Raw genomic sequence first — 23,574 nt, 5'->3', positions numbered from 1 at the left:
CCCCTTAGGCACGCAGGGTTCTGCCCCATGACTTGCTACAGATAGCACATGTGCCCAACCCTGACCCAGACCCAGACCTGGACCCTCCGTGTGCCTGCGCCCAGGTCCCTACTGGGGAAGGAATGTGGCAGCTGTGGTTGGGTGGGGGCAGGGAGCCAACAGGTGAGAACCCATCCAGGGGAGGCAGGACCCCCAGCACATGCTCCACTGTCTCATTGGGCTGCACTTCCAAAACACAAATTCAGAGGTGAAATCATTAAGAATTTCAAGATAGAGACCGCAGGGCACTAACCCCTAAGCACAGGGCCCCATTTGGAGCACAGAGCCCTGTGAGACTGCACTGATTACACAGCCATTATATTAGCCCAGCCTGGGACCTCTCTCCCCTCTTGGGTCCCCTTTGGCCAATTGTTGTCCACTGAGGTGGAAGCTGCAGGAGAGCAGGGAATTACAGGTGCTGCTGCCACCACCTTACCTTTAATCATGGTCTCAGGAGGCTATGGCCCTCGTTCTTCCCGGCAGCTGCATAAATCCTAGGGTCCGCCTCTCAGGCTCCTGGTCCTCTCTTGCTCCCAGTATGGCGTGAGAGGTCCTAGCCTGCTCCTCAGATGCTGGGAAGTGAAGACTTCTTAGTTTACGGCTTGGGATGCTCCTGGGTTCCAAGATGAAACTGCCTCCTCCTTACCTCCCTGAGTCGGACTTGGTGGGTTCTCAGGAGCCTGGACTAGGGGTCAGAAGCCTCCTCGACACCTTACTTCCCTGACATACTGTCCAGAACAAATTTCCCAAAGTTGTTTCTCAGCCCTTCTCCACCTTGTCCATTTGTTCCCTGTAGTAGACAGAATAAAGTTCTGGACAAAGATGTCCACATCCTAATACCCAGAATCTGTGAATGAACGTTACCTTACACGACAAAAAGGGCTTTGCAGAGGTGATTAAGTCAGGGATCTTGAGATGGGGAGTGTTTGGGGCTGAATTGTTTCCCCCCAAGTTCATATGTTGAAACCCTAACCTCTAGTACCTCAGAATGTGTTTGTGTTTGGAGATAGGGCCTCTAAAAAGGTGATTAAAGGACTTCCCTGGTGGCTCAGCGGCTGCCGATGCAGGGGACACGGGTTCAAGCCCTGGTCCAGGAAGATCGCACGTGCTGCGGAGCAACTAAGCCTGTGCGCCACAACTACTTAGCCTGTGCTCTAGAGCCTGCAAGCCACAACTACTGAGCCCACGCACCACAACTACTGAAGCCCTTGTGCTCTAGGGCCTGCGTGCCACAACTACTGAGCCCGCATGCTGCAACTACTGAAGTCTGCACGCCTAGATCCTGTGCTCCGCAGCAAGAGAAGCCACCGCAATGAGAAGCCCGCACTCCGCAACGAAGAGTAGCCCCCGCTTGCCGCAACTAGAGAAAGCCCACGCGCAGCAACAAAGACCCAACGCAGCCAAAATTAAAAAAAAGAAGTGATTAAGTTAAAATGAGGCCATCAGAATGGGCCTAATCCAATCTGACTGACCTCCTTATAAGAAGAGGAAATTGGATGCACGGAGAGACACCAAGGATGTGCGTGCACAGGAGAAAGACCATGTGAGGACAGAGTGAGAAGGGTGCCACCTGCAAGTCAAGGAGAGTGGCTTCAGGAAAAACCAAACCTGTCGGCGGCTTGTCTTGGACACTAGCCTCCAGAACTGTGATCAAATAAATTTCTGGGTTTTTTTTGTTGTTTTTTTTTTACCGTACGCGGGCCTCTCGCTGTTGTGGCCTCTCCCTTTGCGGAGCACAGGCTCTGGACGCACAGGCTCAGCGGCCATGGCTCACGGGCCCAGCCGCTCCGCGGCATGTGGGATCCTCCCGGTCCGGGGCACGAACCCGTGTCCCCTGCATCGGCAGGCGGACTCTCAACCACTGCGTCACCAGGGAAGCCCTAATTTCTGTTTTTTAAGCCACCAAGTCTGTGGCAGCCTTAGCAAAGTGACACAGGGTGATTATGCTGGGGGTGGGGGTGGGGGACGTAATCACCAGGGTCCTTATTTTTATTATTTATTTATTTATTTTGGGTTGCGTTGGGTCTTCGTTGCTGCGCACAGGCTTTCTCTAGTTGCGGCGAGCAGGGGCTACTCTTTGTTGCGGTGCGCGGACTTCTCATTGCGGTGGCTTCTCTTTGTTGTGGAGCACGGGCTCTAGGCGCACGGGCTCCAGTAGTTGTGGCACGTGGGCTCAGTTGTTGTGGCGCACGGGCTTACTTGCTCCACGGCATGTGAGATCTTCCCGAACCAGGGCTCGAACCCGTGTCCACTGCATTGGCAGGCGGATGCTTAACCACTGCGCCACCAGGGAAGTCCTCAGGGTCCTTATTAAAGGAGGCAGGAGGATCAGAGATAGACAAAGGAGATGTGACAACAGAAGCAAAGGGTTAGAGTCAGAGATTTGAAGATGCTACACTCCTGGCTTTTTTTTTTTTTTTTTTTAGTGACTTAAAACAGTGATCATTTGTTATTTCCACTCTTTGGCTTTAAAGATGGAGGAAGGGGTCACCACCCAAGGAGTGCAGATGGCCTCTAGAAACTCGAAAAGTCAAGGGAACATCCTCCCCAGGTGCCTCCAGGAACCAGCCCTGCTGACACCTTGATTTCATCCCCAGAAGACTCATTTTGGAGTTCGGACCCCCAAAACCATAAGAGAATTAATTTATGTTGTTTTAAGCCACTAGTTTGTGATAACCTGTTATAGCAGCCACAGGAAACTAACACCCACCCACTCCAATTACTGCCAGCTCAGTATTGTTTTCTAAGAAATTTACTTAAAATAATGTCTGTGGGGCTTCCCTGGTGGCGCAGTGGTTGAGAGTCCGCCTCCCGATGCAGGGGACACGAGTTCGTGCCCCGGTCCAGGAAGATGCCACATGCCGCGGAGCAGCTGGGCCCGTGAGCCATGGCCGCTGAGCCTGCGCGTCCGGAGCCTGTGCTCCGCAACGGGAGAGGCCACAACAGTGAGAGGCCCGCGTACCGGAAAAAAGAAAAAAAAAATGTCTGTGACCCAAGCCCCTCCCACCCCTATAGCTGCCCTTCATAGCTTTGTCTCAGAAAGCCTCCTGATCCCGCTGGCAGCAAGGCCGTTTCCTAGCAGATATCCACAAGATCATTAATGTGCGATACTTCAGATGCCTTTTGGGGTCCTGGGCACAGACAGTCCAGTGTGGATGGTTTTGTGAGGGGTTTGCTGGACCGCGGGGAGAGCCCTCACATCCTAGACACAGGCTGCCATTCTCTGCACAGGATCAGGCTCACATGTCACCGGGGCCAGTTCTGGGTGTGGGAAGGGCAAGGTCCCCAGGGCAGAGGGGCAGGTCCCAAGGCCCCCAAAGTAAAGCTGGAACAACTGATAACCTTCCAGCAGCATAACAGACTGAGTCTGTCTTAACGTTATCTTGCTAATTCTTGTTCCCAATCAACAAACTTCCAGTGTCTTTGGCTTCCCTTCTTCCTTTCCTCCCCTCTCGCCTTACATCTGAAGGAGGGCTGGAAGCCTGCCTTTCAAGGAGTCCATTCTTTTCCTTTGCCCTAACTTCTCCTGCCTGGTTAGGCTGAGGTTATGGCAGGCAGTGCCATCTGTCCCCATCTTGTCAGAGACCTTGGTGTTTCTGACCCACAGGGGTTGAGGTCAAAGGAAGAGACAAAATAAAAGCAGGTAAAGGGACAGAAAGGCAGAAGAGGATTCTGGGGGTGGGGGTGGGGGGGAAGCCCCCAGGCAACCCTGGCAAGAGGCTCTGATGGCTCAAGATGGCGGGACCTGAGTTCTCTAGCAGGTGGGAGTAGGTGGTATCGGGGTTTGTTTCTTTTTAGTTTAAGGCATGTTGGCTTAGGGGCAGGATCCTATCCCGAGGATAGGGCTAAGGGGGATCTTAAGAATCAACTTTCCCAATTCCCTCATTTTAGAGGCAGAAACTGAAGCTCAGAGAAATTCAATGACTTGCTCAAGGTCACACAGTTTTTTTCGGGGCAGAACCAAGCCTAAGACTCTGATCTTCTAAATCCTCACTGGGTCTCTTCGCTCCCTGATGCTCGAGGTCCCCTGGGAGTAGGAGGAACTGGAGGAGAGAAGTGGGAAGAAAGGGGCATGTTCCTTACATTTCTCAGTTCAATTTTACAAATTTATTTTATTCAGCTTGGAAAATGAATACAAACCCCTGGGTTTTGGGGGGAAGGGGACGGGCAGGAAGAAGGAAGTAGGAGTTGAGGCAAGGTTATGAGCATCACAGTGAATGTCTCACGTCCACGTCCAGGTCCACGTCCCTGCCTGGGGAGGGGGCGTGGAGGTTGAGCAGGGAGCTCAGGTCCGGAGGAACACCATGGTCAGGAGGCCTGGAGAGGGGAGGAAGAGCAAGGTCCTATGTGTAGCCCGCCAGCTCTGTACGCCCTCTTTCCAGCCCCCGCTCTCCTCTCTCTGGGCCCGGATCCCCTACCACCACCGTGCTCACCCAAGACGTAGGCTGCCACCAACTTCTGTCCCAGGGAGACGTGAAGGATTTGGGGCAGCTGGCTGCCAAGTTCATCCTGGAGTGGCAGCAGCAGGAAGGCCACAGAGACTGTGCCCATCAGCAAGAAGAGGAGGAAGGAGCTGGTGGCCAGGTGCGGGAGGGGGTCTGGGAAACAAGGCCCATCAGGATCTCTAGCCTCCACTCCTGCCCAGCCCAACACCCTTCAGGGAGGAGGCTGAAGATGGAAGGTGTACCCACTTTCTGTTGGACATTGGAAGTGTTCTCTCCTCCCTGGAGCCTTCGTTCCCAAAGCCTCAGGAAACCCTCTCCCCTCTGGTCCCTCATCATTCGTTTTCTCTCAACTCTGCCTTGATTACAGGCTCCTGTGTATCTGTGTGCCAGGCAGGGACCTCTGTCTCCCACAACTTGGTACATAATTGCTCAACCCGGTTTCTTATTTTTATTTATTTTTTATAAATGTATTTATTTATTTTTGGCTGCGTCAGGTCTTTGTTGCTGCGTGAGGGATTTCTCTAGTTGCGGTGAGTGGGGGCTACTCATTGCGGTGGCTTCTCTTGTTGTGAAGCACGGACTCTAGGTGCGCGCGCTTCAGTAGTTGTGGCACGTGGGCTCAGTAGCTGTGGTTCCGGGCTCTAGAGCACAGGCTCAGTAGTTGTGGCGCACAGGCTTAGTTGCTCCGTGGCGTGTGGGAATCTCCCCAGATAAGGGATCGAACCCGTGGCCCCTGCATTGGTAGGCGGATTCTCAACCACTGCCACCAGGGAAGCCCCCGGTTTCTTACTGAACTGAACTGAGCTGACACATGATGGGAAGTACTGAAGTCAGAGCTAAAGGAAGAATTTTTCTCTTTAAGTGGAGGCCAGAAACCAAGGAAACTGCAAAGTCTGCTTTTTCCCTAACCTGATATAAAATCTCAATTTCTAGAAATGTTTCCACCAAAAAGCAGAAAACTGAAACGGAAGGGAATTCCCTGGCGGTCCAGTGGTTAGGACTCCACTCTTTCACTGCCAGGACCCTGGATTTGATCCCTGGTTGGGGAACTAAGATCCCGCAAGCCACCAGGCACAGCCAAAAGAAAAAAAAAAAAAAAAAGTACTGAACCGGAAGACCTCTTCAACTCCAACTGAGCTCATCTCTAGGGTCATGCTAGGTCCTTCCTCCTTACAGAACTCAAGAATTCCCATCCCTAAACTCACTCTCTGGGAAGTGCTGAGCCGTGGGTGGTGCTGTCCAGGAAGGAGGCTCTGGGTGCGGCGTTGGGTCAGGCTGTCCCTGAAGCTCAAGGGGGTACGCTGGGGCCCTCAGAACCGAGGTGATGTCCTTGCGCCCCACCACTCGGCCGTCTGTTCCCTCCTCAGACAGCTCAATGCGGAAGCGGTCCTGGACGTCATAGTGGCTGGGATTGGGGGCCACGTGGCGAATCACACTGGTCCCAAGAAAGGAGAGCGGCCCATTGAAGGGCAGTGAGAGGCAGTGATCCAAGAGGATCCAGGCCCCACCCTCCCAGGAAAATTTCCCTTAGGGACACAGACAGAGGGTGGGGTAAACAGGTGGAAGAGGACCTGGTCTGAGGCTTAAGCCACGGCACAGTAAATCAGAGAAAGGTGGCAGCGACCCCTGGCTTCCATGAGCCTCCCCACCCTCTCAACTCACATGTCAATGCAGGACTGAGGCTTCACATATCCTTCCGCGTCAAACACTGTGTATTTGGCAGGTGCTGTGCACAAGACTGAGGGGAAAAGGCACACAGACAGAGACCGACTATTGCCTCAGACAACCTGCACAAGCCCCGCCCATGGAGTCCCCCCCTGCCTTCTACCCCAGGGCTGGACATCCGACCGTACTCATCTGACTGCTCCAGCCCACCCAGCTCCCCAGTGTTCTACCGCCAGCCCCCAGATCCCTAGCACGAAGCGCCCATCCCCATCACCTCGGAAGCGAAGCGCTGCTCCCGTGGGGTTATAGAGGGTCAGCAGCTGCCGAGATCCACTCCGCTGGTCCGCCCTGAATACTAGATCCGGGGGAAAGACGAGGACCGGGACAACAGGTCCCGAGGGAGGAGGGGCGCCCCGGGACCCCCGCCCAGGAGCCCCCGGACCCACCAGCTCCTGGTCCTGGGGCGCCCCACGGCGCATGCAAGCTCTGGGCGGTGGAACATCCGAGGGCAGAGCTCAGGGGACAGGGCCTGGAGTATAAAGCCGAGGGGCGAGAGGGGCGAAAGGGAACGGGATGAGATCGTAGGGCAGGGCCTGGACTGATGCCGCCGCCGCCTCGGAATCCCCCTAGATGAGGGCCCCGCAGGCCAGGCCCAGGCCCCCCAAACCCTTCCTCTCCACAGCTGTGCCTCAGGTCCCTTTAGGCCCCGCCCCCAAGCCCTACCTCGAGGGTCACGCCCACCCCGTAAACCCAGCCCCTCCCGGCTCCCAGCTCTGGCCCTAGTCTTCAGCCCCAGTTCCCGATCTCCATAAGCCCCGCCCCTCCCCGCCCCTTCCGGGCCTCCCAGGGCACCCGCCCCTCTCTTCGGCCCAATTCCGCTGGCCTCCGCGACCTCTTCCGGAGTTGCCCTTTCCGTCTCCTGCTCTCCCGAGACCTGTATCTGTGCCTCCGATCCCCCCCTGAGTTCGGGCCCGCGCTTCTTCGGGCTTCCGCCTCCGAACGGCCGCTCACGCTATGAAGCTCACCTCTGGTCACAGCACCTGCCAATCAACCTGTGGCCGGACCAGGGCTGCCATCTTCCCGGCAGACCGTTTCTGCTCTTCCGCCGTACGACCTCTGTCATTGGCCAGGGCGGCCTCGTTTCAGCTCTAAGTATACACCGATTGGTGCACCTAAAGAGGTGATTGGCTTGATCCCAGTGACGTAAAACTTTACGAGCGTCTCTGGCTAGAACGCTAATCCTGGAATAAGTCGGGCGGCGAGGTCGGGGGGAGGGGCCCGGGCGAGGATGGGAGTCAGGCTTTGTTCCTTCCTCCCCATCACTAGAATCACATCCCACAAGGGAGCCCTCTTTCTCCACTTCAGTCCCAGGTTCTCCTAGACGCTTCCAAAGCAACGAAAGCCGTTTTCTGTAGTACGAGTTGGCGGTTGCTCCCAGTTGGACTCGGTTCGTAGCCCAGGGCACTTCTCTTGATTCCTTCCTGCACGGAACTCATATTTGAAATCACTCATATTTGCAGAGGGAATTAGTATTCAGAATCTTCAGCTCCCCTTACAGACGAGGAAACAGCCTCGACAAGGTGAGGAATCTCACGCATTTGGTTAGCAGCGGAGCAAAACAAAGTTACCCGAAAGCCTTCTCTAAGCACCCTATCAAATGTAGAATCTCCCTTTGCCTGTCCTCTTATCATGCTTTTGTTTTCTTCAGAGCACTCCTAGAGCTACTTGACATCATGTTTATTTTAGTTTATCTCTGCTCTGGTAGAATTTACTCTCCTGTCCACAAGAGCAGCGACTTAGTTTTGTTGTATTTTCAGCACCGAAAACAGTGCCTGCCATTTGGAATGCACAAATGAATGGGTGACTAGGATGAACTTCTGAGCTGAGATCTCACTGAAGTTAGGAAGTGAGCCAGGAGATGTCTGTGGTAGAGAATTCCGGATAGAGGGAACAGCAAAGGCAAAGCCCGGAAGCAGGTGTGTACTAGAAATGGCCAAGGAGCCAGTGTGATGGAAGAGATTGTAAGGGAGACAATATTCAGAGATGAGATGAGGTGGGAGGGAGGACACAGATCACCTAGAGCCTTAGAGCCCACAGTAGGACTTTGGATTTTATGCTGAGACTGATGGGAAACTATGGAAGAGTTGTTTTAATTCCTTTTTTTTTTTTTTTTTTTTTTCTTTTTGGCTGCCCCAGGCAGCTTGCAGGATCTTAGTTCCCCAACCAGGGATTGAATCCCAGCCTTCAGCAGGGAAAATGCTGGACTGCCAGGGAATTCCCTTAATTTCTTTTTTTTTTAAACAGCTTTATTGAGATATCTTTGACATATAAAAATTGTAGATACTTAAGGTGTACAACTTGGTGTTTTGATATCTGTAGACATTGTGAAAAGATCAGCACAATCAAGCTAATTTACATATCCATCACCTCCACGTAGTGAGCATTTTCTGTGGGTGTTGAGCATACGGGAGAATTTTGAGCAAAGGGGTGACAAGATTTGACTTACATTCTTCTGTATAGTAACTGTTGAGTTTAATGAATGAATGAAAACAAATCCCCAGAGGAGCACCAAAACCATACAAATGGACATGTGACCCCTTCCTCAAGTCTAGAAACATTTATTTGGATAAGAAAGGGGTCCCTAGGGCCAGGGTCCGGAGGCTGGCCTAGGCTCAGGCTTGGGATCCAGCAGCCTGAACAGGCTTGGAAGGGCACCTCTTGCTGAGGTTGGTGAGGATCTGGTGCTGGGTGGGCCGGTAGAGAACCACGAAGCTCTCTGGAGGAAGGATCGGACCTCTGTTTTCTTCCACCTGGCCCATCAGCAGATAACTGATTCCTAGGGAAGAGGAGGAAGGGATTGAGAGTTTGTGTAACTGAGACCTTATAGATGTACCCCCTCGTCCCAGTCCCTCAGATTCTACTGCCTCCATCATTTTCATGAGGCTAAGTCCCCCTCTACATTTTCCCACATCTCCGTTACCTTTCTTCATGGGGGGGCACTGCTTGCAGGGCACATAGAACTTCAGGGAGGTGTCAGTGGGGGGAGAGGGCAGGTCCAGGCCTCCGGTTTTGTAAACACCAGTGAGACTGACAGTAACTGTGAGGCCCTCCCCTGGGCCCCGAACCATGGACTTCATCATTCCCGTCACCACTGTGGGAGAGAGAGGGAGAGGTGAGGAGACAGGAGGCCAGGGCAGGGCTGGAACCAGAAGGAGGGGGGCTTTGGGGACAGGAGGGGAGGTTAGAGGAGCTGGAAGGGCAGAGCTGGGGGATGGGGCTGCTTACCCAGGTCGCTGTTACAGAAGTGGCTCTGCAAGGTGCCTGCCCGCCGGCACTGTTTTGGGCAGGAGACACTGGGTGCATCTGGTGGGGGGGGGAAGGGGGGCACTGTTTGTGGAGGGTAACCGACCCAGGAGGTAGGAAGGACCACTTTCCCCACAAAAGCCTCATTGCTTTGAACTTGTTCAGAGCTCTATCCAGCTTCGTGTCCCAGCACCCAGTACCAGCCATTAGCACGGAGGCGGCACCCGTGGGTGCTGTATTGAATGAATGAATGAGCGCAGGAAGGAACTCGGATACAACTCCCTCCAGCCTGCGGCCGCTTCCTCTGCCTTCCCAGACTCACCGGGGCCCACCGGAGTTGCCTCTGCCTTAGGCGCGGACTTCGGTTTCTCCTCAGGTGGGACTTCGGGCTTGACTTTGGGCCCGACTCCGGGCTTGGGGCCCGGGCCTGGCCCTCCTTCGGTGGCGCCCCGCGGCAGGGTCCTGTAGGAGGCCGAGAAGCCGTCGGCCGTGACGCTGAGGTCCGAGACGAACTGGACGAGGAGCTCGTTCCCTTCGGAGGAGATGGGACTGCGGGCGCGGGGCATTGGGGGAGGTGTCAGGTGGGCAGCGCATCCTGCCCCCTACCCAGGCCGGCGGCCTTTTCACCTCTGCCCCTCGGTTGTCTGCGTTAGCTTCCCGATTTCGCAAGCCCCTCTCGCCTCTCCATCCACGGACCCCAGGCCTGGCGTCAAGCCTCGTCTTCTGCCTGGGCCGCTACCCGCTCCGCCCACCCGTTTGGGGCCGGCAGGTTCGCCTCCTGCGGCTTCAGCTCAGCCCCGCCCCTCCCACCAGCAGCGCTGTCCCCCCACTCCCGCACCAGGCGCGGCGGAGACTCCCGGACGCCGTCACCCACCCAGGTGCCGCCCCCTCACCCCGGGGCTGTGTCGCCGCAGAACTTCCCCAGCCGCTTGGCGTCGTCGCTCACGGCGCCGTTGAACACGCTGACCGAATCGTAGCGGCAGTAGGAGTCGGGCTCCAGGTCAAACTTCCCGAAGGTCAGTGAGATCACCTGGCGGCGGGGCAGAGGCGGAGGCTGCGCGGTGGGACCCCGGGCAGCCGAGGGAGCGGAGCTCTCACCTCTCACCTCCTCCGCCCGGCCGCCGCCTCCGGGACGCTCGCCGCGGCCTCCTCGCTCACCTCCCGCGTGCCCTCCAGCCCCCCTCTTAATGCATTCACACCACAGCTCGGAGGAACACACACATCCACGGGGGCCCTGCAGTGGCCTCGGTCGCCGTAGTCCGCAAGGTCAAGTCCTGGCTCATTCTCAAGGAACAGACCCAGAATCCACCTCCACCACCACTACACACACACCCACACCCCCCCACACACGCACAAATCAGTTTATATATCAGCATCGGGTACCTCGCTCTCGTAAGATTCGTCACAGTCGTAATTTGACATTTTTTGTTTGGGTGCAAGCAGGTCTGGGTCTGTTTTTGCTGCCCACCATGCAAGCTCAGTGCTCGGGACATTGTAGATGTTCAATAAATCTTTGCAGGCTGCATACTGGAGGACGCCGCCTGGGTCCCCGAGGGCAGCCCGGGCAGGGGGTCAGTACCTGGTCCGGGGGCGCGATGATGTGCCAGGAACAGCTGATGCCCGGGGGGTAATCGGACTCGGGCCAGTTGGGCGTGGTCAGGGTTCCCTGGGCCTTCTCCAGCCGCCCCCCGCAAAATTGGTGCTCTGGGGAGGGGAGAGAGGAGTGGGGGTGGGGGGCGGTGGAGACCCTCGGTCAGCTGGAGGAGAACTCTAGGCTGGGAGCCCGTGCAGAAAGCTCAGATGTCTGGGTCTCGGGATGATGGGGCGAGAAGAGAGGGAGGAAGAAGGGGGGTAGGTTAGCAGAGATGGGGCTCGGAGGAGCGGGGCTCCGGGAGGTCTTGGACCGCGGGGGGGTAAGTCTTGGACCGCCGGGCACCCAGGCGGGCGGTGGTAGGGGGAGGAGGAATTGACTGGACACGCTCCCTTCTTGCCCCTCCCCCTGACCCGAGGCCACATCGCGAAGCCACATCGCGAAGCCACATCGCGAGGCCACATCGCTCCTCTTCCCCTGGAAGATCCCATCTCCCCGGCCCGGCAGAAAAGTCCCCGTCGCAGCTGGAGAGTCCCCATGTTGTGAAGGTGCCCTCAAATTGGGGCACAGCCCCGAGGCTCCTTTGGGGAGGTCCCTCCTTAAACATTTTAGGGGAGACTTCTGCCGCCAGGAGGAGGTGATGGGACCGCAATCGGGAGCCCCCGGGCTGGGTGTAGGGGGCTCCGGGTCGGGGGAACCTAGTCCCCCAGCCCGGGGGTGCCCCCTCGCGCCCGTCTGAGGGAGCCCGATTGCGGACGGGGGCGGGCAGTTACTCACCGTCCCAGTAACCCCAGGCCGCCCATTCCACCCGCGGGTCGGTGACCCATTTCCGCCTCGCGCCTGGGCGGGGGCCTGGAAGAGGGGGGGGTGGGAGCGGGAAGGAGGGGAGAGAAGACGGGGAGGAGGGACTGAAGGGGCGGTTAGTGAGGAAAAAGGGTAAGGGAGATAATGGGGGTCCCAGGCTCTTGGGGTGGAGGTTAAGGCTGGGGTGGGGCCTGCGCCGGGGGCGGGGCCAGGAGAGGGGGACAGCGGAGGTGAGGGAGGTCTCACCAGTGCCTGAGGTGGCCCGCCCGCTGTACCAGAGCAGGAAGCCTCGTCCTCCCGTGCCCTCGTCCGATGTCATCCTCAGGGTCACCTGGTTGCCGGGGGCGACTAAGGGCGCTGGCCGGAAGGTCCCGCAGAAGCGTCCGAGCCGCTGGCCTGAGGTTCCAGGCCCGGCAAAGACCTCCAGAGCGTCATAACGGCAGGATGGGTGCAGCTCCAGGTCAAAGACTCGGAAGGAGAGGGACACAGTCTGGCCCTCAGGGACCTGATGGTGGGGACAGGGTCGGGGACCTGCAAAGTCAGGCCGGACACAACCAGGCAGAGGGGACTCTTTTTCCCCAAGCATTTCCTACAGAAACTGGGCCTGAAGCAGAGGGGACCCCATCAGGGTGCAGAGCAGAGGGCTTGTGGCTTGTGCAGGGGACAAGACCTGAGGTCTGTGGAGAGACCAGAGGGGATGGGGATGAAGGTGGGAATGGAGAAGCAGGCTCTGAGTTAAGGTGTGAGGATGTTTGCCACGTGTTACTGTGGGCACTGATGCTGTCAGTGACCAGAGGGGAGGGGGCTGGGACTTCCCCAGGGAGAAGTGGCGGTGCTTGCCAGGAGGGGGGTTCCCTTAGCAGTCTGGCCTCTGGCTGCCTGGACCCAGGCCTCAGGGAGACTTGGACAAGGGGACGGCGGCCAAAGGAGCCTTCTCACCGTTATCGTCCAGACGCACTCCTTATTGGCGGGGTAGAGGTTAGGGAAACCCTCGCTTGCCAGGTAACCCGACTCCCCAGTCACATCCCCTCCACACAGGAACACAGGTCTGCAGAACAGAAGAGAGGTCAGGCCTGAGTGGGGGAGTAGTGCAGGGACTGGGGTAGGGCAATGAGCATGGGGGCGCCAAGAAGGGCAGCCAGCGGGATGAGGAAGGGAGGCCCAAAGGATTCGAGGCGGCCTCAGCCAGCGGGGCTGGGACTGGGGTGGGAAATACTCCAGCAGGGAATCAGGAAAAAGTGGGACCAGCAACTTGGCTGTCCCTCCAGCCCCTCAGAGTTCCCCCACCCCAGCAGGAATTCCCGGAATCCTCCTCGGCCCCCCTCCATCATTCCCCCCCCTCGCCCTGCCTGGCAGTCAGGGCCTGGAGCGGCCTAACTACTTCCAGATGTGGACACAGCCTCGAGGTGGGGGGGTGAGGGGGCGGGGAGATGAGGGAGAAGCAGCAGCCAGGGCCTTGCGCTCCCAACCTTTGCCCTGCTCCGGCTCCAGCTAACTACTGCGGTGACTGACTCCCACGTCTCCCACTTGCAGCCCCCTCTTCCCCCCCCAGTCTCTGATTCCCTCCTGGAATCCAGATGTACAGCTACCAGGCAAGTTCAAGGTCTTGGTGCTCTCAGGTTCCATGGTGGGGCCAAGGGTCTGGATAGGTGGGGAGACTTAGAGGGCAGAGGACGGAGGGTGGAGGAGTGGGGAGCAGTGGTGACCGCAGGAGACAGTGGTCTTGCAGCAGGGAAGGAGGACTTGGGGGCCAGAGAAGGGTGAGGGCTGTGGGAGATCTGCGCGGGTGGTGTGTTAGCAAAAGAATCTACAAGCTCCACAGGCATAGCCCCCCAGGAATCAGGGATCTGAAGTTAACTCAAGCCATCTGGAAGGTGCCGAGAGACCTACCTGGTGTAGTTGGGGCTCTGGCCCTGGGTGAAAGGCAGCAGCAGAGCCCAGGCAGTGAGGAGGGGCCCCAAGAGGGAGGCTGTGGTAGTAGGCAGCATGGCCCGAGGGAGAGGCACTGGGGTCCTCAAGACAGAGGCAGCAGCTGAGTGTAGCAGCAGCAGCAGCGGCAGCGGCAGCAGCAGCAGCGGGGATAATCAGTGCCAGATGAGGCAGCCTTGGGCGTGTGGGCGTGGGGACTGGCCAGTGGGGCGGGCGGCGGGGAAGGCGGGACAGGGAGAGAAGAGCCGGGACAGTGGCGATTCCAGGGGCCTCTCTAGGTCCAGGACACATAAATACTGACCCAGTGTGGGAGCGGGGGTGGAGCAACGAAGGGCAGAGGGAGCATCAGACTCTCAGCATATTCCAGGCAGTCCAGTAACATCATCTGCAAGCCCACTCTGTCCAGTGCCCGAGCATCCTTCCAACACAGCCTCGGGTCCTTCCTGAGGACTCTCCAGCCCACCTGTGATCCTCCCCATTCCTGCTTCCTCAGCACCCAGAGGAAGTCCTTCCCTGGACTCCCAACCTCTAATCACTTACCCACTTCCTGACCACCCCCTGCTCCAGTTTATTTTCCACTTCAAATGTCTACTGTCCTCTCCATACCCGGGCCAGACTAGGCCACGGAGGAAGAATTCTGCTCACCCATCTTCTCTCCCAAATATTTGGAGGTATGGGTGGGGGCAGGGAGGCATGCTCTGTGGGTAAAGGGAGTGTCTTCCTTATTGAGGAAGAGGAGGATGGAGTAGAAAGTAAGGGAAAGGACATGTGAGATCAGATCTGGAAGGGAAACAGGAGGAGGAGAGCGGGGGGTGGGGGGGGTGGGGGGGGTTGGCTTCACAGGGATGAAGGGAAATGGGTAGGAAGCTTCCTGAACTCAGAGGAAGCGCCTTTCTCAGCCTGATGGACGGAGGATCCAAGTGACGGAACCAAGTAGGCATCGGGTCTTGGCGTTGGAGGGAAAAGGAAGCTGAAGGATCCAGGTGCTGTCAGCTCTGCAGCAACTGACAGCCTGAGCTGCGTCCACTCTGCCTGCCCACCCCTCCCCCCACACCCCGCCCCACGTTCCTCCCAGGCCCCAGGGTTACAAACCGGGCCTCAATCAGCCTTTTATTCTATTTGTCCATCAAATCTTTTGTCCATGTCAGGTTGGGGGCCCCTCCTGGGCAGCTCCCTGAACATTTTACAAAACAGTCCCACCCTGACATGTCTAGCAGACCCTAGCCCACTGCATCCCCCTCCCCACGCGCAGCATTCATTGCTGTCATTCCACCTCTCCTTAGCCCCTGGCCCAGGGCCAGACCCTCCCTCCAGGGGTGAGACCAGGAGAGGGGGGTCAGCTGTCAGGGGTTGGGGGGCCTTGGCCAACCCCTCCAAAAGCCCTCTGCAGCATGTCCAGGGTCTCCCAGAAGAAATCCTCCTGTGTAGCCATCAAGGGCATCCAGCCCACGATCACCTTCGTCGTTTCCATGCATTCCTGCAATGTGGGGCAACTGTGGATCTGGCCGAGGTACGGCTCACAGGCCTGCACCGCCACCCCCTCAGGGTCCTGGGCTGCTTCGGCCCCCAGGCTGGGCTTGGGGGTCCCCGCCACCCTGCTGGCTGGTAGGTCCCGGTAGGCGGGATGGTGCTCGATGTCATGGCCGGACAGCACGTAGAGGCACTCTCTGGTGGGACAGAGGGAGCTGGCATACAAAGGGACCTTGGAGGAGAGACAGAGGGGGAGTGGCTGAGTGGGGCCCCGGGAAGGGGTTCCCAGGAAGCCCCAGCTGTTGTGCTTGTCCTGCTCAGACCAGCCCTGAGCCAGCAAGTGAGCTGGCTGGCTGAGCCCCAAGGTTGTGTGAGGTTGGAGCGGGCCAGCAGGGGCAGCTCAGGGAGAGAGCCAGGAGCCATGGTACGTGGCAGGAAAGGGCGGTGGGTGGTGCTGGAAGATGGGGTCCCTGGGTCCCTGTGGGAGCCCCAGCTACAGTCCTGTGGGCTCTACTGCTCTGGCCCTCCCTGGACGCCCGCTCCCTGGACCCTGCTCTGACCTTGATGTGGAGCTTAACGAAGGAGGCACTTCCCCTAGGCCAGCCTGGCAGGCGGCCTCTGGCCCCACATCCACAGCCCAGCAGCTCCTTGCTGAAGTCTGAGCGCTGGCTCAGCACCAGGGAGTGGTTGAGGCCACACCACAGGGCGACGGGACGCTGCAGATAACGTACCTGAGAACACAGGGCAGGGTCCCTAAGTGGGGAACACCAAGGCACCGTGGGGAGGGGCCGGGTTGGAGAAGGGTGACAGCTTCTCCTAGGGAAGCTAGGGGGAGGGAGGAGGTGGGCCCCAGAGTACCCTCCCCCTCCCCAACGAGGTCCGCCCTGCCGACTGCAGACTGGCAGCTATCACTCCTCCTTGGTTCTCCTGCAGCCCGTCTGACCACAGGGGCGCTAGCACGGCTGTTGGTTCCTCCTCTCGGTTCCCTGGAAAACAGGCCTCTTGCCTGAGGCCAGGGCCTGCTATCTGCTCCCTGGTCTCATCCCCCAGGCCTGGGCCTGTCCAGTCTCTCATTCTGCCTTCCAGCCTCGGGGGAGGAAGAGCCTTCCTCCCTGTCCCTGTGTAGTTCCAGGTTAGGCCCCTGGAAGGGCCTGCCTCCCACTGTGTCCTTCCTTCCGTCTCTAGCATTTTCAGTCTGTCATATCTTTATCTTTCAAAATAGCCACTCTTTTGGAAAAACATTTCCACCTGATTTCTGCTGCTTCCTACCTCTGTCTTTTAGGCAGTAGGACTGGCTACGTGATCAGTCTGAAGTGGACCACATTCTTGGTCTCACCACAGCCAGTCTCGCCTGAGACTCCCCACTCCCCACTACACTACGACTTCTCTCCAAAGGCACTGGACCTCCCAGCAGCCAAATCCCAGGGCCTCTCCTGCACGCTTGCTCCTGAGACTGTGAGCGCTTTACTTTTGAAGACATAGATAAGTAATTTCACGGCCATTACAGGAAAATTATAAAATACTGGCAAGCAAAAATTCATTTAAAAATCACTGGAAGCCCCACCACCCACTATTAACATCTTGCTGGACACTCTACCTCACTGTTGCCTCAGCAAATATATACACGCAAGTTGTATATTTTTAAACCAAGATGGGATTGTGCTGTGTAAACCATTTCACGAATTTTTTTTTTTTCACTGAAAAATATGGTATAGCCATCCTTCCATGCCAGGCAGCATACGCCTTCACTATCACGGTCACCACCCCCTCCTGGGCGAAACTTTCTGTGCCTGTGGCCTGTGAGACGTGGCATTTGAGGGTGTGTCTCTCTCTCAGAGACAACTCTTTCAGTCCCTCCACCCACAATCATGGCGACCACCCAGCTTTGCCCCTCTGCCTCTACTTTTGTCATTTCAACCTTGTTCCAACTTGGAATCCAGCTAGACATTTCTACTTTAGTGTTTTACTCTCACTGCAGAAGAAGCCTAAATTCACATTCTCTCCTCAAACCAGCATTCCTCGCCCACTGGCATGTTTACCATGTCTATTGCCAGAGCCACCTTTGTCCTACCCCACTGTCCTCATATCTAGTCAGTTTCCAGAGACTGTTCGTTTTCTTTCACTACACCTCATGTCTCCATTCCTCTCTGTTCCCGCCGCCACTGTACCAGCCCCAGTCCCCTGTCTCAAATGCTGGTGTCATTCAGCAGCCTCCCGGTGGGCCTCTCACTGTGCCCTCTGGCCACGTGACCCGTTCTCCATCATCCAGGGGGTTGCCTTCTCCTGCTCCAGAACCTGCAACGGCTCTTTCCCAAATCGATACTTCTGTAGGCTCGCAAACACCTATACCACCTCGTAGCTACTGAGTTCCAAAACACACTCTGCTCTGGTCAGGCCGGGCCTTCCACCGTCCCAGGGATGTGCAAGCTTCGTCCCCATCCCCATTACATAGGATGCCTTTCCCTGTACCCACCCGAATCCTATCTAACCCACTAGGCCCTGCTTACATCTCACCTCTTGGAGTTACTTCGGCCCACCCAGGTCTCCCTGCTTCACTAAACTCCTACTGCACTTGTAGCATGAGCCACACAGAATGCACCTCGTGGTGCCAACCCCGGGTGTGCTACTGGTTGGCTTAACATCCTAGGGAGTAGAAAGTGGATTCTATGGAAAGTAGAGATGTGGAGAGATCCAGGGGTCAGGGAATTAGAGGAAGGGGGGCAAGATGAGAGTAGCTGGGAAGCAATCTCACCTGTGTGGGTTCCCCTCGGTCCATTTTGTCCCCGGTTCCCAGCTGCCCATATCTGTTACTTCCCTGCATAAAGATTCGGCCAAATTCATCCACCAGGCCAAGGTGATTGTAGCCAAGAGCACAGAATAGGACCTAGGAGGTAAGGTAGAAAGGAGAAGTGGGCCTTCAGTCGTCTCCAGGGGAACTCTGAGCTCCAGTATCTCACAACTGCTAACCTGCCACACACAGCTGATCGCTTTTGGTCTTGCCCTCTAGGTCACCCCTCTCCCTGGGTCCCTTGTCCCTCGCCGATCAATCATTTGATTCCTGCTCCTGTTTCAGACCTTCAGTACCTTGCGGGCCCCCTAAGGCCCCGCCCCCACTGGTCTGCCCCCAACCCCCCACCCCAGGATCCTACCTTGGCAGGCAGTGAGACCGGAAGTGGCATCTGCTGGTACGTGGGGTCAAAGGCTTCAAGGGTTCCAAAGAGATCACGATACACCCCTGGGGTATGCACCTCAAAATACACTCGCCCCTGGTCTGGGGGGTTTGGAGCCCTCAGCTCAGCAGCTCTGGGCACCCATTTCCTAGGGATCAGGCCCTACTTGGGATGAAAGATGTAAGATCTGGGGAGTCTCACACCCACTAGAAATGCACCAGCTATGATGTCTGGGAGCTTAAACACCTCTTTTGACTAGGATGCTCTACGGGTACCCCACAGAGCTGGAGTAAGGATAAGGGAGGGTTCTGTATCTGGAAGGTCTGTCCAAGGCTGGGGTCTGGAGAAGAAGGGAGGTGGCTCTTACCCGTAATGTAGAGAGTACTTCCCTGGTTGGAAGCCATGCAGGCCACACACAGGTGAGGGAGGTCATGGGACACCTTCCTCAAGGTCAGCTGACCTGTATAGGAGTGTGGCTGGTCCAGCTGGGCTTCATTCACTACCAAAGAGTAGATCTTTCCTTCCTCTGGGGGAGGGGGCGGGGAGGCAGACAATTGTGTGGGGGAGGGGACCCTCCAATAACCACATTAACCTCCCAAGAGACTCCCTAAGCCATACAGCATGAGACATTTGCTGCCCTAGAGTGGGGCTGGAAGGAAAAGGGTAGAGATGAAATAAGGGGGCAGTGACCTCAAGTATCCCAGCCTCCAGCCTTCACCACCGAAAATCAACCAGGGGAGCTCTTCAGTGTGAGGGATGAGTGCAGAGAAAACCGAGCAGTTGGATTTGGCGGAATCCAATTTGAGTGTTGGGAAGAATGATGTCTGGGGGTTCAGGGCCCTGCCTAGCATTAAGAAGTTCAGAAGCAGGGAATTCCCTGGCGGTCCAAAGCTTCCACTGCAGGGGTCCTGAAGAAGCTGCAGGAAACAGTTTGCAAACCACTGCTCTAAGCCTCACCTGTGAGGAGCAGCAGGGTCCGCTGGCTCTCCAGACCAACCAGCACCATCTGTTTGAAGCTCATGGCGCGGTGGAAGGTGATCTTGAAGACCCGCTGCCCGCTGGACTGCAGGTAGACCTCGACACAGTCGCAGGACTGGCTGTGGGCTGTGTCCACCACTCCCGGCTGCTCCCGAGTGGCCAACACATAGAGGTATTTACGGTAAATTGTGTCACCTCTCGGGTCCGAGGCAAACTGTAGGAAAAGACAAAGGTGTCCGGGATCTCCAGCCTTGCAGTGGGATGAGGCTGGGGCAGCTGGATCCTGGGGTGGGAGATGAGATACTTGGGTCCAGGGCCGGGAAAGGCAAACTTGGTTTGCAGTTCCTGGTATCGGAGGGTGGCTGTCCTAAGGATGCCACCTCAAGACTGGTGTGGGCCCTGGGTTCCCGGAAAAGAGGTGGGGTCTCAGCTGCTGGGGTCCTGGTACTCACATCCTTGGCTCCGTGACACAACACAACATAGCAGCAGGCCCGCTTCTGGCCAAGGGTGGAGGAGACCAGGGCATTTTTCAGGAAGAAGATGGTCCCCATGTAATCAAGAATGAAGATGTGGTCCTTGGTGGGCAAGAAGCGGCGGTAGCCATGGGCCAGCACAGGGGCTACACTCTTGCTGAGACAGCGGCGGCGGCCCCCAAATGCCTGGAAATACAGGCCCTTCGTGTCTGCAGAAGGGAAGGAGAGGGAGGTTTAAGGGGTCGGGGAGGCACAAGGGAGATGAAACAGAGCTTGGGAAAGCTAGATTTCTCAATGGATGGGTGTTTAGCTCCTCTCCATCCCCAGGCCTGGGGAAAGACCTCTTCCAAAGGGCACGTGGAAAGCTCAGAAGATATCTGAAATTATGCCCCATGTCTGAACTAAAGTTCTCTGCCCCACCTCAGCCCAGGGCCACACACATGCTTCTAAGTGAGCACTTCTTTGGTCCAAACTTGCATCAGAGACATCAAAGGAAATATAAGAATGCATAGAAAAGCAGAAAGAGGTGTGAAAAGGAATGACTGGGAAAGGCCAGTAACCCTTCCACACCCCTAGCTCTGGATCTGCTATCTGCATCTCCCTTCATCTCCGTTGTGTGAGACGAAGTTATTGGATAGGGGCTCCCTGGGAAGGGAGGGGACTAGAGCATATTTCTCAACCTGGGGGTGATTTTTGTCCCTCGGGGGACATTGGCTGTCAGAACTGGGGGAGGTGCTACTGGCGTCTAGTGGGTAGAGGCCAGGGATGTTGCTAAACATCCTACCATGCAAAGGACAGCACCTGACCCCTGCAAAGAATTATTTGGCTCAAAGTTTTAATAGTGACAAGGTTGAAAAATCCTGGTTTAGAGGAGGGAAAACTCCAGGTTTTGGGAGAGGAGGATGTCTCAAGGTAAGATATGGAAGAGCTTGAATATGGTGGGCAACTTGGCAGGGATGCTAGGAATGGGGGCTCTGGGTGACAATGTCTGTCCGAGAGCAGCTTTAGAGACTTGGAGTAAGTCCTTGTTGGAGTATGTTTAAATCTAACAAGTTTCTTCCAGAGAAAGGGGCCCATTAGGCAATTTTATGGAGTAGGAGGGATCCCAGAATACGGTAGGACAGAAGCAGAGAGAACTAGAGGTTCCCGGGAAGGTGTACAGTTCAGAATCGCAGCTCTCTTCCAGGGCTGGACCCCAGAGCCCTGCTCTCGAAGTCGAGGACTGAGCCGGTGACAGATGCGTTTCCACACGCCCTCAGAGTCGCACACTTCGTGGAAGTAGTGGCAGGTCTGACCTAGAGAGACTACATCTCTGACTGGGAGGAATGAAATGATGTGCTCCACCTGTGGGGGCAGGAGGGGGAAAGCAGGGGTCATGGAGGCCCCTCAGCAGCCCCCAGTCCTTTATTCTCAGCACCAACCCGCCCCCCCAAGGACTCACCAGCTCTGGGGGGAACAACTGAATAGATATAGGGTTTCCTCTCCCCTTCTTCTCTTCACCCCCAGGCTCTGGGCCACATGAAGCGCAGCTCCGCTTCACCTACCCAAGAAGAGGGTGCACAGGGGTTCCATGAGGGTCATGCCTCTTCCTTCTGTTAACTACTTATTAACCACTACCTTGGGGGCTCTGGGCTGTCAAATCCTCCCATCTTTCTCTCTAGGTCCGTGGGTTTACCCTTCCCTGTCTGCCTTGTTCCCTGTCCAACTTCTCCACATAACCCCTCCCCTGATCTCTGGCTGCCATCTTGCGGCCTTTGCTTCGCCCCCTGCCCCCTCACCCTGAGCCCCACCTCCGGTGTGCAGAGCCCGGTGACTTTTTGCAGCTTTCGTTTCTGGCTTCTCCTCACCATCCTGACTGCCCCCTCACTGCTCCTGCCCTCAAATCTCTGGGCCCCTTGGCCCCTTGTACTCAGCTCCCTGGCCTTTGTCCCTGCTGCCTTTCCCACACCATGCCCCCCGCCTGGGCTTGGGGAACCTCTGGGGCCGCTTTGCCTCCTAGGCCCCTCCCCTATGTAGTCCGGGTCAGACAAACCTCTCTGTGACCTCACCACCCAGCCACTGTGACCTATTTCCCCCAACCTTGCCCGGGATTTTCTCTCTTAGCTCCTTGGTTCTAGCCCAGTTCTAGCCACCCAGTGGCTCATGGGATATGCACAGGACAGGAGCAATAAAGTGTGAACTACTGGTAGACGAGGCCTTTACTTTCAGGGAGTAGTAGGAGGTTTTTCCACTTGATACCCTTTTAGCACTAAGTGTAGAGAGACACTGGTGAATTCTTCACATCTCCGCAGTCCAGAGCCTCCAGGGAATTTGTAGCTCAAGGATATAAACTAAAAAAAAAAAAGGTATAAACTCAGTTTGGCAGGTGAGGGGGCAAGGTGACCCTGCTAATTAGACCATCTATCTCATGAAAGCAGGCATCACATGAAAGTGGGCACAGCTGAGCACAGACTCAGGCAAAACACATCCAAAAGCAGACTGCTTTCCTGGGACAGTAACATGACTGCACGTATGAAGGGCAACCTCTTAAGGTGGAAGAAAGGGATGGATTTACTCTGAAAGCTTAGGTTATCTCCCGAAGTCTAAGCTATTAACTTACTCTTACGGCGGGGGTGGGGTGGGGGGGTGGGGGGTGGGGAGAGGGATGACATGGGTGAGAAACAGCAGGAGCTGGGGCTGTGTCTGTCCACATAGGGGCAGAGGATCTACACCAATCCATCCAAGGGGTAGCTGGCTCTCCCATGAACTGAGGAATCCAGGCCTGGACAACCAGCCCTCAGCTGCATAGTATTACAGACTCATTTGTTTTCCGTGTTAGCTAAAAGACGGTCAACCATCCAATCAAACTCCCTTATTCAGAGGGACTAGTAAACAGCTCGTTTGGGACACGTAGGATGGAATTTTCATAATTCGATAAACGTTTCGGAATGTCAACGTGTGAGATGTGACTTATGGGAAAGAACCTTCAGCTATTTGTGGCTTGGCAACTATTAACCAATGAAGCGGATTATATTAGGTCCTATGCCACCTAACAGGATGCTAAGATCTCTCAGCAGACGGAGCGAGTATCTGCAGCTTCCTCTTGTAACTGGGTCCCGTTGATCCACTCCATTTCACCTCGGGAGGCAAAGAAGAGGGTACGAACAGTAAAAGTCCACCGCAAAAGCTGCTGCAGGGGGAAGCCTGGCTTCTAGTGTGAGCTGTCAGTAACCTGCTGTTTGCTCTGGACAGCTCATCGACTTCCCTCCGCCTCAGTTTCCTCATTTGTAAAACGGAGGACTTCTTCTAGGTGGGGTGGTCCCTTCTAGACTAACCCCCCAGGTCTGATCATCACAATTCCTGCCCAGGCGCGCTCCTTTGGGCAGGGGTGTAGGCCGGGCGGTATTTTCGAGGCTTTCCCGGTCTCCCTTAACCTTCCCTCGAGGCGTTGAAGCTGGGCCTTTCCAGCCCCTGGGAAGCCACAGGTCCGCCCGGACTCCGGAGATTGTCGCGGGGCCTCGGTCTCCGCAGCCAGGATGACATCCAAGGTCCCTTCGGCTGCAACGACCCCCTGTACACTAGCCTCAGGCATCACCTTGCCTCCCGCTCCCCCCATCCCTACGGTCACCCTGGCGCCCGCAAAGCTGGCTCGCTCCCTAACACGTCTAGCTCGCACACACTACTGCAATCCCTGCACTGCTTCCAGCCAGCCCAGCGTGCCGCACTCA

General features: G+C 56.5%; 3 protein-coding genes and 1 long non-coding RNA gene across 7 annotated transcripts; 1 reads left to right on the top strand and 3 right to left on the bottom strand.

The window, feature by feature from the left end:
• Positions 1 to 4,123: 4,123 nt before the first annotated feature.
• Positions 4,124 to 7,310, bottom strand: MOSPD3 (motile sperm domain containing 3). Of its 3 annotated transcripts, none has more exons than XM_033840267.2 (6): positions 7,175 to 7,310; positions 6,424 to 6,678; positions 6,147 to 6,222; positions 5,690 to 5,919; positions 4,473 to 4,637; positions 4,124 to 4,356 (listed from the first exon to the last, which is right to left on the bottom strand). In XM_033840267.2, exons 2-6 carry the CDS (start codon positions 6,626 to 6,628, stop codon positions 4,325 to 4,327), a joined length of 708 nt encoding a protein of 235 aa, XP_033696158.1. In that variant the 5' UTR covers positions 6,629 to 6,678; positions 7,175 to 7,310; the 3' UTR covers positions 4,124 to 4,324. The 3 variants fall into 3 exon arrangements, with proteins under 3 accessions (XP_033696158.1, XP_033696159.1, XP_073648052.1); XM_033840268.2 differs by lacking the exon at positions 7,175 to 7,310 and adding an exon at positions 7,042 to 7,064; XM_073791951.1 differs by lacking the exon at positions 7,175 to 7,310 and having other exon boundaries at positions 6,424 to 6,867.
• Positions 7,196 to 10,975, top strand: LOC117308191 (uncharacterized). The gene is made up of 2 exons (XR_004522119.2): positions 7,196 to 7,329; positions 7,515 to 10,975. It is a non-coding gene; the product is annotated as an uncharacterized lncRNA (long non-coding RNA).
• PCOLCE (procollagen C-endopeptidase enhancer) lies at positions 8,752 to 13,932 on the bottom strand. 2 transcript variants are annotated; one of them, XM_073791948.1, is made up of 10 exons: positions 13,738 to 13,932; positions 12,787 to 12,895; positions 12,094 to 12,352; positions 11,821 to 11,895; positions 11,032 to 11,156; positions 10,346 to 10,482; positions 9,775 to 10,001; positions 9,435 to 9,512; positions 9,130 to 9,300; positions 8,752 to 8,985 (listed from the first exon to the last, which is right to left on the bottom strand). In XM_073791948.1, the coding sequence occupies exons 1-10, from the start codon at positions 13,833 to 13,835 to the stop codon at positions 8,822 to 8,824; spliced, it is 1,443 nt and encodes a 480-aa protein (XP_073648049.1). In that variant the 5' UTR covers positions 13,836 to 13,932; the 3' UTR covers positions 8,752 to 8,821. The 2 variants fall into 2 exon arrangements, with proteins under 2 accessions (XP_073648049.1, XP_033696156.1); XM_033840265.2 differs by lacking the exon at positions 11,821 to 11,895 and having other exon boundaries at positions 13,738 to 13,928.
• A 942-nt stretch (positions 13,933 to 14,874) lies between these two features.
• Positions 14,875 to 23,569, bottom strand: FBXO24 (F-box protein 24). The gene is made up of 11 exons (XM_073791947.1): positions 22,896 to 23,569; positions 21,658 to 22,197; positions 21,309 to 21,407; positions 21,028 to 21,211; positions 19,847 to 20,076; positions 19,374 to 19,608; positions 18,784 to 18,942; positions 18,396 to 18,517; positions 17,999 to 18,130; positions 15,807 to 15,977; positions 14,875 to 15,478 (listed from the first exon to the last, which is right to left on the bottom strand). The coding sequence occupies exons 2-11, from the start codon at positions 21,715 to 21,717 to the stop codon at positions 15,113 to 15,115; spliced, it is 1,758 nt and encodes a 585-aa protein (XP_073648048.1). The 5' UTR covers positions 21,718 to 22,197; positions 22,896 to 23,569; the 3' UTR covers positions 14,875 to 15,112.
• Between the last annotated feature and the right edge of the window lie 5 nt (positions 23,570 to 23,574).

This window comes from Tursiops truncatus, chromosome 15, assembly GCF_011762595.2.
Source record: "Tursiops truncatus isolate mTurTru1 chromosome 15, mTurTru1.mat.Y, whole genome shotgun sequence".
NCBI classification, from domain to species: domain Eukaryota; kingdom Metazoa; phylum Chordata; class Mammalia; order Artiodactyla; family Delphinidae; genus Tursiops; species Tursiops truncatus.
The sequence above is the reverse complement of the archived record's forward strand: the minus strand, read 5'-3'. Positions and strand labels throughout refer to the sequence as shown.

Coding starts and splice junctions, on each gene's coding strand:
- PCOLCE (XM_073791948.1), bottom strand. CDS start 13,835: ATGCTGCCTACTACCACAGCCTCCCTCTTGGGGCCCCTCCTCACTGCC. Junction 12,353..12,786: donor AGTGCGTCTGGACGATAACG/GTGAGAAGGCTC, acceptor CCCCACCATCAG/GTCCCTGAGGGCCAGACTGT. Junction 10,002..10,345: donor TGCGGCGACACAGCCCCGGG/GTGAGGGGGCGG, acceptor CCGCGCCCGCAG/TCCCATCTCCTCCGAAGGGA.
- FBXO24 (XM_073791947.1), bottom strand. CDS start 21,717: ATGGTGAGGAGAAGCCAGAAACGAAAGCTGCAAAAAGTCACCGGGCTC. Junction 21,212..21,308: donor AGTTGTTCCCCCCAGAGCTG/GTGAGTCCTTGG, acceptor CTGCCCCCACAG/GTGGAGCACATCATTTCATT. Junction 15,978..17,998: donor ACCGAGGGGAACCCACACAG/GTGAGATTGCTT, acceptor CTGTGTTCTCAG/GTACGTTATCTGCAGCGTCC.
- MOSPD3 (XM_033840267.2), bottom strand. CDS start 6,628: ATGCGCCGTGGGGCGCCCCAGGACCAGGAGCTGGTGGGTCCGGGGGCT. Junction 6,223..6,423: donor AGCAGCGCTTCGCTTCCGAG/GTGATGGGGATG, acceptor TTTTCCCCTCAG/TCTTGTGCACAGCACCTGCC. Junction 4,638..5,689: donor GGCTCAGCACTTCCCAGAGA/GTGAGTTTAGGG, acceptor CTTGTTTCCCAG/ACCCCCTCCCGCACCTGGCC.